General features: G+C 30.7%; 1 protein-coding gene across 1 annotated transcript; it reads right to left on the bottom strand.

Annotated features, from left to right (window-relative positions):
* Window positions 1-3,692: 3,692 nt before the first annotated feature.
* Window positions 3,693-5,651, bottom strand: LOC123887307 (probable inactive purple acid phosphatase 27). Its single transcript, XM_045936605.1, has 4 exons — window positions 5,266-5,651; window positions 4,663-4,792; window positions 4,263-4,344; window positions 3,693-4,176 (listed from the first exon to the last, which is right to left on the bottom strand). Exons 1-4 carry the CDS (start codon window positions 5,470-5,472, stop codon window positions 4,032-4,034), a joined length of 564 nt encoding a protein of 187 aa, XP_045792561.1. The 5' UTR covers window positions 5,473-5,651; the 3' UTR covers window positions 3,693-4,031.
* Window positions 5,652-18,309: the final 12,658 nt, after the last annotated feature.

Below are 18,309 nucleotides of genomic sequence, written 5' to 3'. Positions count from 1 at the left end.
GCAATGCAAGGTAACTAGCTAAGAGATGCTAATAATAAATAAAAAAATTAGGTTTAGGGTTAGCTTATCGTAATAAGCTTATAATATAAGAGATATGTTGACTTAATTTTAAATGCATTTATAATCTTCTCTTATATCGCTTATATTCTAAGCTTAATCCGATAAGCTAGCCCTAAACCTAATCATTTTTTTTCTCTTTTTATTGCAGTTTTATATTAAAAAAAAACTAATTTGTCTACGGTGGGAATCAAAGCTGCATCATTTGCTTACAATAAAGTTAAAAATCCTAATATATTAACCTAATATTAAATACATTTATAATCTTCTCTTATCTCTTATATTTTAAGCTTATTCCGATAATCTAACCCTAAACCTTATCATTTTCCCTCTCTTTTTATTGCAGTTTTATATATATATATATATATATATATATATATATATAGGGGTTTTCTAACTTAGACCCTAGTTAGGTCTAAGTTAGCAAGGTGCACCTTTTCAATTGGACCAAAATACCCATTCTTTTTAATTAATTAACCAAAATACCCATTAATAGACGCGGATCCAGTGTCGCGCGCGTACCGAAGGACCATGGTTACAGACCGTTGATTTCCATCAGACAGCCAAGATCTGATCTCATCAAGACTGTCTGATCAATCCGACAGCCCAGATCATCCTGATCCATCAGATTTCAGCGCGTGCGCCACACTAGATAACACCCTGGAGAGAGAAAAATTTGCTTTTTAAAAGTAGGACACGTGTCACACAATGGTTGGCTGGACGTGATTTTTGTTCATTTAATACTTTGAACTCAATTATTTCGTTGTAAATTTATTTTTTATTTTTTATTTTTATACCAAAATTCATAATTTTTTTTTTCTACAAATAGAGACTTGGTTCGTTTGATTTGGACACCGAAAAAAAAAATGCAATTTTTCACTACCTTAATCTCATTTTTTGTCTACTAAATACGTTACTTGTGTGTTGTAATTTAACACGCACCACTCAACCAAATCACTGAAACCATTATACCAGGAAAATAGTAGATAATATTCTGGAACTTTTGGTATATTTTATGAAATTTTTGGAGACCTGAAACTATTTTTAGTTAATTAAATGAGATAAAACGGTAATTAAAAACTAATGTTTGCTTTTGAAACCATTTTACTGGTAGAATGGTTGCACATAGTTGTATTCTGAAACCATTTTACTAGTAGAATGATTTCAATGAGTAATTTATTAATTGTGTTTGCTTCTGAAACCATTTATCTGGTACAATGGTTTCAGAGAGTTGTAATCTGAAACCATTTTGCTGGTAGAATGGTTTCAGTAAGTTGATTATTAGTTATTTGCTTCTGAAACCATTTAGCTTGTAGAATGGTTGCACATAGTTGTACTCTGAAACTATTTTACTGGTAGAATGGTTTCAGTGAGTAATTTATTAATTGTGTTTGCTTCTGAAACCATTTATCTGGTACAATGGTTTCAGAGAGTTGTAATCTGAAACCATTTTCCTGGTAGAATGGTTTCAGTGAGTTGATGTAAGGTAGTGAAAAATGAGATTAAGGTAGAGAAAAATTGGGTTTTTTTTTCCGTGTCCAAATCAAACGAACCAAGTCTCTATTTGTAGAGAAAAAAAATTATGAATTTTGGTATAAAAAAAAATAAAAAATTAATTTACAACGAAATAATTGAGTTCAAAGTATTAAATGGAAAAAAATCACGCCCAGCCAATCAGACAGCGACACGTGTCCTGCTTTTAAAAAGTAGATTCTTCTCTCTCCAGGGTGTAATCCAGTGTGGTGCACGCGCTGGAATCTGATGGATTCGGATGATCTGGACTGTCTGATTGATCAGACAGTCTTGATGAGGTCAGATCTTGGCTGTCTGATGGAAATCAACGGCCTGTAACCATGGTCCTGCGGTACGCGCGCGACACTAAATCCGCGTCCATTGATGGTAATTTGGTTAATTAATTAAAAAGAATGGGTATTTTGGTCCAACTGAAAAGGTGCACTTTGCTAATTTAGACCCAACTGGGTCTAAATTAGCAGCCCCATATATATATATATATATATATATAAATTAATTTGTCCACAGATAGAATCGAACCCGCATTCTTTGGTTACAATAAAGTTTTTCAACCACTTGAGCATGTGCTTCAATTATAATTAAAGTTAAAAATCCTAATAGACAAAATTACACTGCAGGTCCTTTATCTTATTTTTTTTAACACTTTAGTCCTTTATCTTTTTTTAACACTTTGGTTCTTTATTTTTTTTTGTAACACTATGGTCCTTTATTATTTTTTATTTGTAACATTTAGGTCCTTTATTTTTTATAAATAAATAAGACAAGGACCAAAGTGTTACAAAAAAAAGGACTAAAGTGTTACAAATAAAAAAGATAAATGACCAAAGTGTTACAAATAAAAAATAATGGACCAAAATGTTAAAAAAAAAAGAAGATAAAGGACCAAAGTGTTACAAAAAATTAAGATAAATGACCTGCAGTGTAATCTTGTATCCTAATATGTTAACCTAATATTAAATGCATTTATAATCTTTTCTTATATACGCTAACCCTAAACCTAATTTTTTTACCGCTCATTTTCCCTCTCTTTTTATTGCAGTTTTAAAATTTTTAAGAAAATAAATTTATCTACCGTGGCAATCAAACCCGCATTCTTAGGTTACAATAAAGTTTTTTTAAAATATCTTTTAATATTATAATTTTTTTGTTACATATTAGGCTAATTAGACCCGTGCACCGCACGGGTCGAAATTCTAGTTTCAAGTAGCGTTTGTGCACCCTTCAAATTTTCATTTTTATCTTTCCGATACTTGAGTAGTGAATGTTTATAAAATGAGAAAAAAACATTTTTACACGTCTACTACCAAACTCAGTTCGTTACTTAACTAGCTGACAGGATTAATCACCATTAAAATGAGGGTAATTTGCTAAGTGGTACTATAAGGTTGCATATTTGGCAACCTCACTTTATTGATATCGAAAATCCCTCAGATGAATGAGATAGTCCTATAAAGTCAGAGGAGTAACAAGCCCCTCACAAACTCTCACATAATGAAATTTAGATTGTATAAACGCCTAATGTATTTCAAATCTAGCAATATGTGTCTTAAATAATACACTTTGGACTATAATAATGAAGTTTACAATTTATTTTGAGAAGCAAGATGATAGGCAGTTAATCCTACCAAGCTATAAGCTATGGAAAACAAAGTTAATCTAAGAAAGAACACTAAAGCTAGCTATAAGATAAAAACATAAATTCTTCATTTCATTCATTAATTTCCAATCTCTCAAACATTACACATATATAGTGCGCGCTAAAGTATGTTTCGCTTCTGCATAGCTGACACTGAACATGATTGGTGAGAAGGATCTGACCAGTACAAATTCATTCAGCATTGTCTGGCAACAGTAGACAGGCAAACACAACCATGGTTGATCTTCGCTGCGCATCGTGTGCTTGGATATTCCTCTGACTTTTGGTATGGATCGGAAGGGTCGTCTGCAGAGCTTATGGGAAGGGAAAGTTTGTAGAGGCTTTGGCAGAAATATAAAGTAGATATTGCATTTTTCGGCCTTGCCCATAATTATGAAAGGACATGCCCAATTTATCAGGTAATACAATCCTTTCAATATTGTATTACCTGATAAATGGGGCATGTTATTTCATAGCTATGGGCATGGCCGAAAAATGCAATATCTACTTTATATTTCTACCAAAGCCTCTGCAAACTTTCCCTTCCCATGGGTTCTGCAGACGACCCTTCCGATCCATACCAAAAGTCAGAGGAATATCCAAGCAAACGATGCGCAGCGAAGATCAACCATGGTTGTGTTTGCTTGTCTACTGTTGCAAGACAATGCTGAATGAATTTGTACTGGTCAGATCCTTCTCACCAATCATGTTCAGTGTCAGCTATGCAGAAGCGAAACATACTTTAGCGCGCACTATATATGTGTAATGTTTGAGAGATTGGAAATTAATGAATGAAATGAAGAATTTATAGTTTTATCTTATAGCTAGCTTTAGTGTTCTTTCTACGCTGCAGTGAGTCCTGTCCGGGATAAGGCGATGACTTGAATGAATATTTCTTGCTCCAAATGTACGAACCATTAGACAAAAGATGACCTAGTCGGTATGTATACCTGAAAAATGTATGAAAGAAAGCTATAGAACAGACACTGGAGATCCTCATTGAGTTACAAACATAAATGGATTTCTGAATGCTTACACTAAATTTGGCCACAGATTTTTGAGAAAGCTTGTGTGTATGAAATCAGGGTCACGCCAACCAACAATTCGTGCAGGTGAACCTGGAGAGTGAGAGTAGCAAATGAATAACATTATGCATTATAGATATAAGAGATTCCAATGTAGAGAATAGTATAGGGGACATGAAGTGGAGGGAAGTTGTATATAAAGCTCATCATTTCAGTTTATTCATTTTCACATCAACTAATGATCATGATGACTCTTAGCAGGTTCATAAAATTGCAGAATGCCACGCAGAAATTCAATTGACAATGTGATGCAATAAAAATACCAAGCAGATTAAATACTAACTGGTTAGACTGTATGCTATAATAATAATCCAATGTGATGCCATGCTAAGCAGACTAAAGAAACCGTACCACACATGCTGTTTCGACTGAATGTCAATGTTCCAGCAGGACTTTGCACAGGCGTTTTTCCCTCAGGACCCCATTCAACAAAAGGCGTAGCTTCATTTATGTCATATCCACTTGTCCATGTGACTGTCATCTGCACAAGGCAATAACAACCAGCCCTAAAATCACTTGCATAGCTTTAAGAAACATAGTTGTTCCAGAATGTTCAAAAAACAAGGTAACATCAATTCCTATTACTATAGTATAGATGGCTGTGCGCTCATAATTTATTGGTGGCTGTGCGCTCATAATTTATTTTTCCAACAAATTTTCTTAATACGCGTGATTTTAGTCAAAAGTTCCTATAATTTCGATGGACTAAATTGGTCGACATATACAATTTGGAGGAAGGAAATGCCTTGTTCATTTAGCACAAAGTTAGAACAATGTAAAAATTCATCAGAATTTCATCATCATGGCAATCATCTATAGATGGATTAGGAAAATCAAAATCAACGGCCACCCATTGAGTATCCTCACCCTAAAATTAATTACACACAACACAATGAATGAGTCAACTAAAAAAACAACACAAGTCAAAATTTACTAAGTTTAAGGAACTTTTACCTTAGTGCCGAGAATAGGAGTAGATGTAACTGAGGCAGCACTATGGAGTGAAACAAGTGCTTTGTGAATGGCGATTTTGGAGAGTGATTGTTCACCAAATCCATTAGCATGACCAAATCCAGAAACAATGTTTGAGTTTATCAACAACAACCATGATAAGGTTGGTGTTACTATAATAATCAAGCGCTTTTGTTTATGAAAGTTCATTTGGTTGAACTGAAGAGAGGTTGGGAGTATGGTGTTAAGAGTTATCACCTCTTCTATAAAAGTGGCATGGCATCAATAAGGGTATGTATGGAACTTAAAATTTTTGTGTAAGAGTTATCTTGGGATTATTTGAGGCAAATGATCTTCTCTCTGACAATGGCATCATATTGGAGATTCTCTTCCTCTAATTGGGCATAGGAGAGAATGATCATACATTCATTTCATACAATAAAACTTGGAAACTAGAATGTGACCCATCAACTACTATTATTACTAATACTACCTACCTTCTGCATAGCCATAAAGGAAAATGAATTTGAATTTTGCATTTTGCCGCTGGTTTTGGTTACAGGTTTCAAAGATGGTTTTGCCATTTATTTATTTTGGTTTTAAAAAAATTTGAATTTTTCTTTTATTTTTAAAAAATGATTTTTATCATAATTTAATTAAAAAATATTTTAAAGTCATCTTTTTATAAATTAAAAGTGAGATTTTGACATTTATATTAGCGATTTTAACTTGATAAATTTTTTTTTTTTTAAAAAAAAAATCTCTTAAAAATGATTTTTATGAAAAACTATTTAAAATACTTTTTTTATTTTAGAGATTTTTGAAAAAAAAATTATAATAAAATGACAAAGTACTTAAAGTGATATTTTAAGAGAAGTTATTTAAACCAATTTCCCATTTGAAACTTTTATAAAAAAAAAAAATCTTTGTTAAAATGTTTTAAGAAACTTTCACACCTAATATCCACGTAGAAATTCTAATTACGGAGTAGAGAATGTAGATATTGTGTGCATGTTTGTCAAAAGTTCAAATTACGGTCACCCTACTTTGTATGTGTGAGTTTTTATTGATTTTTTCATTTCTTCAATAAAAAAAAAGTAAAATTATTAATATAAGATTTCATCATAGCATTTTTTTCTTTAATTTAATTTAATTTATTTTCATTTTTAACATATTCTGTGTATATATTTTGGTTATTACCAGTTTCACACATTTTCTAAATTAATATAGGTGTAGCTAGAAACTTGTAAGAATAAAATATTTATCAATTATCATTATTGTGTGCAATATAAAAGTATTTTTTGTCTTTTGACTGAATAAATATTCTTTGTTAGCTTTAAAGTTTAAAAAGTATTTTTCATTTTTAGCATATATTTTCTTTTTAGTATATTTTAAGGAAAATGATAACCGGTGCCTCTGGGTACTGTACTGGTTAAGGTAACTAAATATTATAATATTATCTTGAAACTTGTGAAGTCAACATCTTAAAAGTTTAAATTTTTGTTTTTTCAATGTAATTTTTTTCTTTTTTTTTCTCTTTTTAGTTCCTTAACTAGTACCCTCGGGGCACTAGTTAGCATACCCACATTTTAATTAGATCACTTTCACACCATATTTATTAAATTAATATCAATACTAATGTAGAATTTTCTAACTACCATATGTATAAATATTTTGGTCAAACTAAAAGTATTATTATTAATTTTTTAAAAAAGGAAAAAAGTCTTCATAACAGATTTCGTCTTATCCCCTCTTTTCAACAATAGTAGTAAATTTTTCTAGAAATCACAATAAATAGCTTCTTATATAGGCCTTGTTTGTTCATCATTTTTAAGAGAACATGGCTACGAGCTTCGATGGCGTGTATTTTTTCATTGCAATTTTATGTATTGCTTCCGTTCTGACTCTAGGTAACACATATTTACTTGTTTTATGTATTTTTAATAGATAAGATGATTAAAATGAAAATTATGTAGTCCCCATGAGCTTAGCTCAATTGGTTGGGACATCAGCATTTTATATGCAGGAGCCAGGGTTCGAACCCTGGACACTCCACTTATCCATCTTTAAAGGTGGAATTTCAAGCCACTAGGCTACCTGACCAAAAAAAAAAAAAAAAATGAAAATTATGTAATCCATAAATCTTAGCTCAACTAATAGAAATGTCGAAATTGCTAGTGTCAAATGTCATGACCGGGGTTCGAATCCCGATCACTCTACTTTGTGTGTGTGACTTTTCAATGACTTTGTCATTTCGTCTATTAATAAAAAAAGAAAATAAAAATTATGTATGTTCTAACCTCTAGAATATGTTTTTCTAAAAATATGTAAAATGTGTTAGACATGTTTAAAAAATTTGAAGTACCATTAGGCCAGAGAATATTATAAAAGGAACATTGGAATAGCTAAGAGGGTTGTGCTCATCTCAAAGTTTTAGGTTTAACTAATTTTTTTATTATTTTTTGAGTTGAGTTAGATCATTTTAGAATAAATATCTGACTTTATATTGTACCATGTTAGCGGTGCAAAGCTAGAAAAAATATTACGAGGGAGCCAAATATAAAGAAAATATAATTTCTTTTTTTTTAATAACTTTGTTTTTACAATTTTCGATGTTGTCATAAAATTTTGTGTAATTACTGCAAAGACCAAAAATATCAAAGCAAGATCAATAAGTTTATCTACCAAGTAATATTTTTTTATCTTTCATATTTCTAATAATTTTTTAAAAATAATTTTATTTGAGGTAGCTAAAAGTACATTATTAAAATAGTTAAATGTAAAAATACATCAACTTGTAAAAAAAATTAAATAAATTATAGAAGAATGGGGTAGCCAAGACTATCTCGTGTCTACACCACCTTTTGCCTGGCAGGTTATTAGATGGTAGAATTATTGTTTGTCAGATTAGTTAGTTTTAGATCCGATACAGAATGTAAAAAAAAAAGTAATATATATATATATATATATATATATATATATATATATATATATATATATATATATATATATATATATATATATATATATATATATATTTTTGTCCGATATCCTATTAGCTAGAAATTCCACCTTTAATATAAATAAGTGGTGTGAGGATATTCCTCCCTCTAAATCTTGTTTGATGTGGAGAATTATGCATAATAGATTACCTACAGATGATCTTCTCTCTCGTAGAGGTTGTTATATTGTCTCCAAATGCGATCTTTATGGGGAGGCTGCTGAAACCATACATCATATTTTTTGTGATTGTTGTTTTTCTAAGGATATTTGGCATTGGTTTGCCTCTGTTCTTTCTTTGCACGTTGACACAAGTACTGTTAGTTCTATTTTTGATATTTGTAACAAAAATTGGAACTCTCAATGTAAAACTGTTGTTATTGCTACAGTTATTAATATTTTCAATACTATATGGTGGTGCAGGAACCAACATAGATTTGAGGGAAAATCTATTTATTGGAGATCTGCGGTCAACTCAATTATCTCCAATGTTTTTTTATCTGGAAATTTATCTAAAAAAGCTTCTTTCATTTCCATGCAGGAATTCATCATTTTGAAAGCATTTAATGTCAATTTCCATCATCCCAAAGCACCTATCATCAAAGAAGTATTGTGGCAACCTCCGCTTTATAATTGGGTTAAATGCAACACAGATGGTTCAGCGTTGGGTAGCCCCGGACTTGCTTCTTGTGGGGGTATTTTTAGAGACTATACTGCTACTTTTCTTGGGGGGTTTTCTATTAATATTGGAAACTCTTACGCCCTTCATGTTGAACTTATAGGTGTTATGAATGCTATTGAGATCGCTCATTCAAACGGGTGAAACAATCTTTGGATTGAATCCGATTCACAATTGGTTAATTTAGCTTTTAAGTCCGCCCACATTGTCCCTTGGAAGCTTCGTAATAGATGGTTCAATTGCTTGACGTTGACTAAAACCATTCATTTTAGAGCGACTCACATTTATCGTGAAGGAACTGTTGTGCAGATAGAATGACTGCTTTATGCATTAATGTTTTTTTTTTTTTGAAAACTTGGTATCCGGCTTTAGGACCGACTAATCCAAGGGGACCAATCCCACCGCCCACTTGCGGGGGCCCCATTTAAAGCCAGAGTTTTTTTGCTCTGTATGGACTTAGCCCACCGAAATTGGCACCAATGAGAATCGAACCTGAGACCTTGAGAGGAGCATACTCCAAGGGCCCAAGCCAACACCACTCGACCAACTCCATGTGGGTTCTTTAGGCATTAATGTTAATGGTTTTTACTAGTGGGACAATGTTCCGCTGAGTGTTCAAGGAGAATATATTAGTAATTTACTGGGTCTTCCATCTTTTAGATTTCATTAAATCCACTGCACTCTTTTTCCCTATCCTTGGTTTTATCCCTTGGGGTTTTTCAGGAAAGGTTTTTAATGAGGCAGTGATAGGTTTCTTGTATTATTGTTTCCTTGGGTTTTGGTCTAGTCCCCTAAGTTTGTCTCTTTTTCTCTTTTTAATAAATTTATTAGGGTGCTTTAAATGATAGGTGATGATTATGGGGTGCCAACATAGTTGGGATGTCATAATTATCATGTGATGTCTATGCACGCTAATGTTTTATAAAAAAAAAAGAGGTGTCCGTGAACCTCGACTCTTACATATAAAATGCAATACCCCACCAATTGAGTTAACCTCACGAAAATTTAGAATATTCCTGTAGTACTAGAATGATTAGTAACAAAAAAAAATTCTGAATTTAAATTTTAAAGTGGGCACACTTTCTAACATTATTGTTTTGATTGTAGGAGGAGCATTAACTCCTTATTGTTTTAACATAGGGACATGTTCAGATAAAACTTGTGGTGATTCTTGTTTACAACATCAGTTTTATCTTGGTGCTAGGTGTATTTCACATGATGTGTGTTGTTGCAATGTATCTTCATGAAGTGTTGGTAAAGATATGTATCTACTACACAAATAAATTTGGAGTAGTGGAAAAATAAATACTTTGATTTCGGATTGAAATAATATATTTTAATCATTTATATTCGTAACAATTTATGTGTTTTGTATTTCTTACCATTTTATTGTTGCATTGGAGTGTAGTAGTAACAAATGATTGGTGTGCAATACGTGTGTTGTAAACCCCCACCGTTAATCAATTTGTTTTTACTTTTTTATAAAGTCTAATTAAAATTAAAATTAAGCCTTCATTTTGTTAAAAAAAAGTGAAAATAATTCATTGAGTATTTAAAATTTACCAAAAAAAGTGAAAATAATTCATTGAGTATTTAACATTTACCAGGGTAAAATTAAGCGGCACAACTTTTATAAAAAGGCATGAATTTATTTATTTTTAATCGTAAAAAAGGACATGAATTATGATAAAATTCTTAAAAAGATAAAAAATACTGAATCCTTTAAAAAGAAAAAAAAATACAATAAACTATCAAATAATAAAACTCTTAAAGCTGACTAAACATTATTGAAATTGAAATTATTTATTTACGTCAAAAAAATTATTGAAATTAATGATTGAGATATTGCAATTGAAAAAAAAATATATGAAGAGAGGACTCTAATGGGGAGAATTCATTCTCCCAAATGCAGATCAACAACCCTACCAAAACAATATACAAGATTCATTTTTTTTTGTATTATTATGTAATAACAATGTTTAAACCTGTGATTTCGTATAATCATGTCAAATCCTTGGTCACCATTAACCATCTCAATTCAAGTATCTTTATTTACATGACCCATTGTTACTGTTCAAAATTGACCATACCAATTTTTTCCTTAATTAAGACATCTCTAGAATCTGAAGCTCTAAATTATCAATTGTATCTTTTCATAATTTTTCTCTTTTATTATATTTTTTTATCAAGTAGTCTAGTGACTAGAAAATCCACCTTAAAGATAAATAAGTGAAGTTTCTCGGGTTCGAACCCGAACTCCTGCACATATAGTGCGATGTCCCTAGTTCCTACCAACTAAGCTAAACTCACGTGGACTATTATATCCCTTTTCTATTTCATCACATGACTAATCACATTTTCATATATTTTCTTTTGTTCTTAATTTATTTATCTTTTTTGCTGCACCTCAATCAGTCAAAATAGTCATTTTCCCTTGAAGATTTTTATGTCGTTAGGAAGCACTAGAAATAGTCTTGGACTCTTGGTTAGCTACTAAAAATAGTCATTTTCCCTTAAAGATTTTCATAGGTTTGGTTTTTTTGTTTGTTTGTTAAAGTTAGATACTAAAAGCCTAAAACTTCATTCTCCAAATCGGTATTTCTTAGGAAGCTCACTTTATTGATATCGAAACACCCTCATATGAATGAGAGCAACAAGCCCTTCAAAACTCTCACACTCTTTGCATACTGTGACTTTTGACAAATTCCTTAATATGTGTCACTTCCTTGCATACTGTGACTCTCTTGATATGTGTCACTTCCTTTTGTGCAATGTACAGTTGTAGTTTCTTTGATCATTCTCTTGTGAGTGTGACGTGCTAAAGAGTGTAAAACATTTACGTTGATAACTAAGGACAAGTGAATGTTTTAGTATCACCAGACAGATCTGAGTTGTCTGCATTCACAACTATGTGAATGCACATTTTCTGACCGTTTGATCAAGATTAGCTAATTCAGGTAAGTTTGATATTTTAAATTAAAAAATATTAAATATTAACCGTTTGAGTAATGTAGCAAGGCCTAAGATTTTACGCCAAAAACATTGTCATCACATGATCCCCGGAGAACCGTCCACGGGAAGCCAAACCAGCTGGAATGACGAAGCGTCTGTTTGTTTTAGCGTTGGAGAACGACAAACGCGAGTTTGGTGCCTCGAAACGTGATTTCACCGTTTTTGTATTGTTTGGGTAAATGTAAAACGCAATTCTCTGCAACGTGATTCTCAACCCAGACGTGAGTTTTCTTGAAGCTAGAAAACCAAGCTTCTGCGTCAAAAAAACGTGATTCTCAAATATTTGATTTTTGGTAGCATTTATTATTACTAATTGCCCCTTTATGACTGTTTGCACTGTGATTTTGGCTTTCTTCTATTCTATTTTAAAGTTGATATGGCATGAATCATTTTGGGCAAAGGAAGGCGAGATGTGCCATGGCTGCTGCTGCATTTTTTTGTGTGTGCTACAGTAACATCTTCAAGGTTAGAGATGATATTGCGGGTCAAAACAGAATAAGAGATGGGCTCTAAAGACCAAAAGCCCATTGTATTTTTTTGATGTCTTTCCATAAGAAATGATTTGACCTTTTTAATTAAAAATTACAAGTATAATACATTATGCATTTTAATCTAAAAGAACATAAATAATTAAACTTTTTTTGGACGGAAACATAAATAATTAAACTTAATAATACAATATAATATTTTTGTTCTTTAATACAGTATTATTTTTTTTTAGCCTTTAATACAATATAAATTTAAATATTAAATAATTATATATAAATTAAATTAAATCTAATTTTAAATACATGTGTAAGCCTAATTTGGTAATTATACATCCAAACTCAATTTTGACTCAAACTATCCAAACAACATGAAATATTAAGAATCATTTTTATATTGATGTATCCAAACATAAATAAATTTTGTTCAACTCACTTTTAACCAAAATCAATTCTATCAAACTCAATTCTGTCAAAATCAATTCTTTCTGACTCAGAACCACAATCTAACAACTACACCATCAAAGTGGGACTTAAGCTGTACTATTGCAGCCATATAAGCTAACATGTACCATATGAATTGTACAAGCAAAGCTCCATTCTTGTAATAGGTATAACTGATAACTTTTACTCCACTTTATAGTAATTATCACAAACTGTGCCATAAGCAAATGTTATTTATTGGCTATAGATTTTATGCGTATAATCAAGATGTACCTCAATAAGGTAGACATCCTCTTTATTTTTCAAAAGAATGAGAAATGGAGAACTCTATATTACTTACAATTTAGAGGGTATAAAGGCCTAATGTATGCCAATTCTAGCAATATGTGTCTTAATACACTTGAGAACTATAATAATGAAGTTTTCAATTTCTTTTGAGAAACAAAGATGATTTTTGTTCCAGTTCAAGATGCTAAAGTGGTTGCTTCACAACCATCATGAACACAAGCCAAGACATCTCTGTAATTCCTTGAAATGGTAAAAGAGTCGTAGACGTTTCCATCTCTACTTTTCTTGTATTCAAAGAGGAGGGATGAATGATTGAATGATGTTAGCTTGACAAACCCAAAGTCATAGTCTCTGTAAAGACTCCACTTTGGAGTTACTTGGCTGAAATTGGACAAGTGGCTTCCTGCCCCTCCAGCAACAACATGAATTGTTCCATTCACAATGCCTGAATAATGAGACTTTTCTGTATTCACACATTGATTCTGCATATGGATTTTGTTCATCATAAAGTAAGTATTAATGTGGGAGTAATTACAATCAAAACTCACCATGAAACAGAAGGAATTAAAATAAATCAGCAATTTAGACCTCGAAATTCTAAGGGTTGGTTAATGTATTCCCTAAAATTACAAAATAGCAATTCAGTCTCTTAAATTGAACAACATTAGTCAATGTAGCCCACACTTTAGTATGCGTTCTCCCAAGAGACTATTTAAATCAATATTTATGTACTGCATTGGATTTATTAGAGTATATACTCTTAGCTAGTTACCTTGCATTGCAAGTTAGTTACACTCAAGCTTACATGGCACCGAGTTTGTTACACTCAAGCCTACGTGTTGAGTTTGTTAGAGAGGGAAGAGTTCTATATATAGATACTTCACCGTTCATTGTAATTAAGCTTGTATAATCACAACAATGAAAACAATTAGTTACAATCCTTTCAATATTCTTACAGGATTCTATGGATGTTTATAAAAGAAATATTTTAGTGAAGAGACTAAATTGATTATTTTCTCTAATCTAAAGGACCAATTTGCTATTTTGTAAGTTTGCGGGGCTAAATTGTTCGACTCATACAGTTTCGAGGATGGAAATGCTCATTTACTCAAAGGAATTATAATAAGTTATGCAAGATGAATGAGCATCCCATCCATAGATTGTTGGGTCATGCGGGGGCAACCTAGGCGATCATCTACATTGAACATAAGAGCACCACTACATCATTAGGTTATGGGGTCCTCTCGTTTATAAAGTGTTCAACCTCCACTTTGCCAAGCAATGTGAGACTTAACTCACCTCACACTTCATGTTTCACTGCCAATTTCGATAAAAAAAAAGTTTCATTGTCACTCAATTGCTCAAGTCAAATATAGAAATAATATATAGCTAGCGTATTAATATTACACTAACACAAAATTGGGCACATTTTAACAAAAGAAAATAACAAGTCTACAAAAATATGCATTCTCACCCAACAAAATAAATTAATATGCATTAATTATGACAATAAAGAAATCTATAGATTCATACATTATTACGGGATCTATTCTATTTTTGTAATATATATTATAGTTTGTATTTCTACTCATGTTAATATGAAAGACTATTTTTTTGTAATTTCTACGAAAACTTATATATCTATTAATATATAATAATATGAAGACCCATATTTTTTTTTGTAATTTTTATGAAATCTATATTTTTATTCATATTAATACGATGACAATTTTTTTATATATATTAAGGAGGCCTAAAATCCCAAAAGAAAAACAATTACATAGAAATCACTCGAGGGGTAGTGTTTTCCAAGAAATCAAAGTGAAATATAACCCTAATTTGAGTTGGACAAGCATAAAAAAATTACAACATACATCAATAGGGGCCTATTTTTTTATTGTAATTTATATGATAACATATATTTATACTTCTGCATATATTAATATAAAGACCTATTTATTTTATAATTTTTACGGAATCTATATTTTTAGTTATATATTAATAGGGAGACTACTTTTTTTTTAATTTCAACGATAACCTATATATTGTAGTCTATATTTCTATCCACAAACATTGTTTTCCTGTAATTCATATCTACCTCAAAGCCTTTTTACGAAACCTCAAAGCCTCTTCCATATATTCCATAGAGAAATTATTTTCCATCAACTTTATAATTCTTTTAGTGGAGAATAATATAAACAATAAGTATGATACAATTTAAATTTGATAAAAAAAATACGAACTATAGGAATATTTCTTAAAAAAAATCTATGATATTATACATAAATTTTACTGTTAGTTTTTATCACAAAGTGGTATTTTTATTATTAAATTATATAAGATTGTAAATATTCATGTAGTTGTCATTAATTATCTTCTATTAAGAATTAAAATTTTAATTTTTCAGCTTAAAATAAAATATATTATTTATAAGTCAATAAATTTACAAACGCATTTTTACTCGTGACATTTCGAGATAATGCCCTTCCATCTAATTTACAAATGCATTTTTACCCATGATATTATTTATAATGCCCTTCCATTGCTTATACCGTGACATTTTTAGAAAGAAGAGTTTAACTTCATTTACAGCAATCTAAATCTTGCATCACACATAAACTCAATTAAAATGCAAGGATATTTTGGTCTTTTAAAAAATTAAACACACTTCTCTCTCTTCGATTTCTTTTCTTTTTTCTGTTAAACCAATCAACACATCAAATCTACTATATTTCTCATCTATTTCTCTCTTCTCACACTCTCTCTCACATATTTCTCTCTTCTCATTTTCTTATCACAACCACACACACCCTAAGAAATTATGATCAAAGTCTCTGATTAACTTCTATTTAATTGCAAAAATTTACAGCTTCAACCTTCTTTTTTTTCCTTCAAAATTTACAGTGACATCAAAATGATTTTGTTTAATAGCGAAGGACCATTTTTATGTGCATAGATTTTACAGTCGTTCTACTATACTATAGTTCCTTTACTTTCTTTTTTTTTAAAAAAAAATTATAAGTGACAAAAAAAGATGATGTGGCAACTAAGTCACTTAAGTGACTTACCACATCAGCATTGACTTGGTCAAAATTGACCTTTTACAAAATGAGGTAAACATAGGGGACCAAAAATGCTATTTTGAAACATAGAGGGCCAAAATTGCAACTTTGCAAAACTTGGGCCAAAAGTGCAATATAGCCAAAAATTGATTATATTTTTTTTGACAAAAGGTAAGGGATTAATTTTAGACTCAACTAATTAAGTTTTTAAGTTCTCGCTTCTTTGCCACATGATGCGAATAACTCTAGCATGTGTTATACTTGAAATTCTCATATCCTCCACCTTATGTGGACAAAATGATTCCACTTGACGAACGTTAAAATGATCATTTATGAAAATTTACTTAGTGGTCATAAATAAAAACATGAAAATTTGACTTTAAAGGTTCATGATAATTCCACTATTTATCTACAATTTTTTATTATTGACTTTTTACGACTATAAAGACATCTTTTATAATTTATATTAAAAAATTGCAAATTTTATAAAGAGTTAAATAAATTTTTTATTTTTATAAATATCTCAAATTTCGTTTTTACTCTTTATAATTTTTTTTTAACAAATTTTGGTCCTCAAATATTTTTCGTAATAACTTTTAGTCTCTGCTTTTAAGTCAATTCATGTGTCTTATTTTTCGTAACGACTTTTAGTCTCTGCTTTTAAGTCAACTCATCTTTTGTTAAAAATTCTAAACTTCAATAGGAGAATTTCGATAAAATTTTTAACAAAAGATGAATTTTTAAATGCCAAATTTTTTTTTGACGAATTAAGCGTCACAAACTTTAAAATTGATATTTAACTCATCCCATGTTAAAAACAATTAAAATTTTGCAAGATAGATTTCTATATATTTAATAAATATGACTGTGAAAAAAATTCAAAATTTCATCATTTTGAGATTCTTATAACAAAATAAACATAAATATGAATAAAAAAACTCTTTTAGAAATATAAAGAGTGCATATGAGTTGACTTAAAAACAAGAATCAAATATTGTGACAAAAAATATTTAAAGGACTAAAATATGTTAAAAAGAATACAGGGACTAAAAATAAAATTTAAAATATTTATAGAGATGAAAAATTTCTTTTAACTCTTATAAATATATTTTTTACCCGTGCTTGGCACGGGTCCGGATACTAGTATATTTTAAAACACATGACATGTATCGCATTCATTAAACAAAACAAAGTGACAACAAAAAAAAAATTAAGATGAACTGTGACAACACAATGTTGTATACTTCATTTAACTAGAGATGTTTTAATCCCTTTTCTATTTCATCACATGACTAATCACATTTTCATATATTTTCTTTTGTCCTTAATTTATTTATCTTTTTTGCTGCACCTCAATCACTCAAAATAGTCATTTTCCCTTAAAGATTTTTATGTCGTGAGGAAGCACTAGAGTAGAAATAGTCTTGGTTAGCTACTCAAAATAGTCATTTTCCCTTAAAGATTTTCATAGGTTTGGTTTTTTTTTTTTGTTGTTGAAGTTAGCTACTAAAAGCCTAAAACTTCATTCTCCAAATCGGTATTTCTTAGGAAGCTCACTTTATTGATATCGAAACACCCTCATATGAATGAGATAGTCCCATAAAGTAAGGAGAGCAACAAGCCCTTCACAAACTCTCACACTCTTTGCATACTGTGACTTTTGACAAATTCCTTAATGAAATTTCATGAATTCATGATTGACTCTCTTGATATGTGTCACTTCCTTTTGTGCATTGTACAGTTGTAGTTTCTTTGATCATTCTCTTGTGAGTGTGACGTGCTAAAGAGTGTAAAACATTTACGTTGATAACTAAGGACAAGTGAATGTTTTAGTATCACCAGACAGATCTGAGTTGTCTGCATTCACAACTATGTGAATGTACACTTTCTGACCGTTTGATCAAGATTAGCTAATTCAGGTAAGTTTGATATTTTAAATTAAAAAATATTAAATATTAGCCGTTTGAGTAAGTAATGTAGCAAGGCCTAAGATTTTACGCCAAAAACATTGTCATCACATGATCCCCGGAGAACCACCCACGGGAAGCCAAACCAGCTGGAATGACTACACCATCAA

The sequence above is a fragment of the Trifolium pratense genome, linkage group LG5 (assembly GCF_020283565.1).
Source record: "Trifolium pratense cultivar HEN17-A07 linkage group LG5, ARS_RC_1.1, whole genome shotgun sequence".
Lineage (NCBI taxonomy): Eukaryota > Viridiplantae > Streptophyta > Magnoliopsida > Fabales > Fabaceae > Trifolium > Trifolium pratense.
This window is presented reverse-complemented; position numbering and strand designations above follow the sequence as displayed.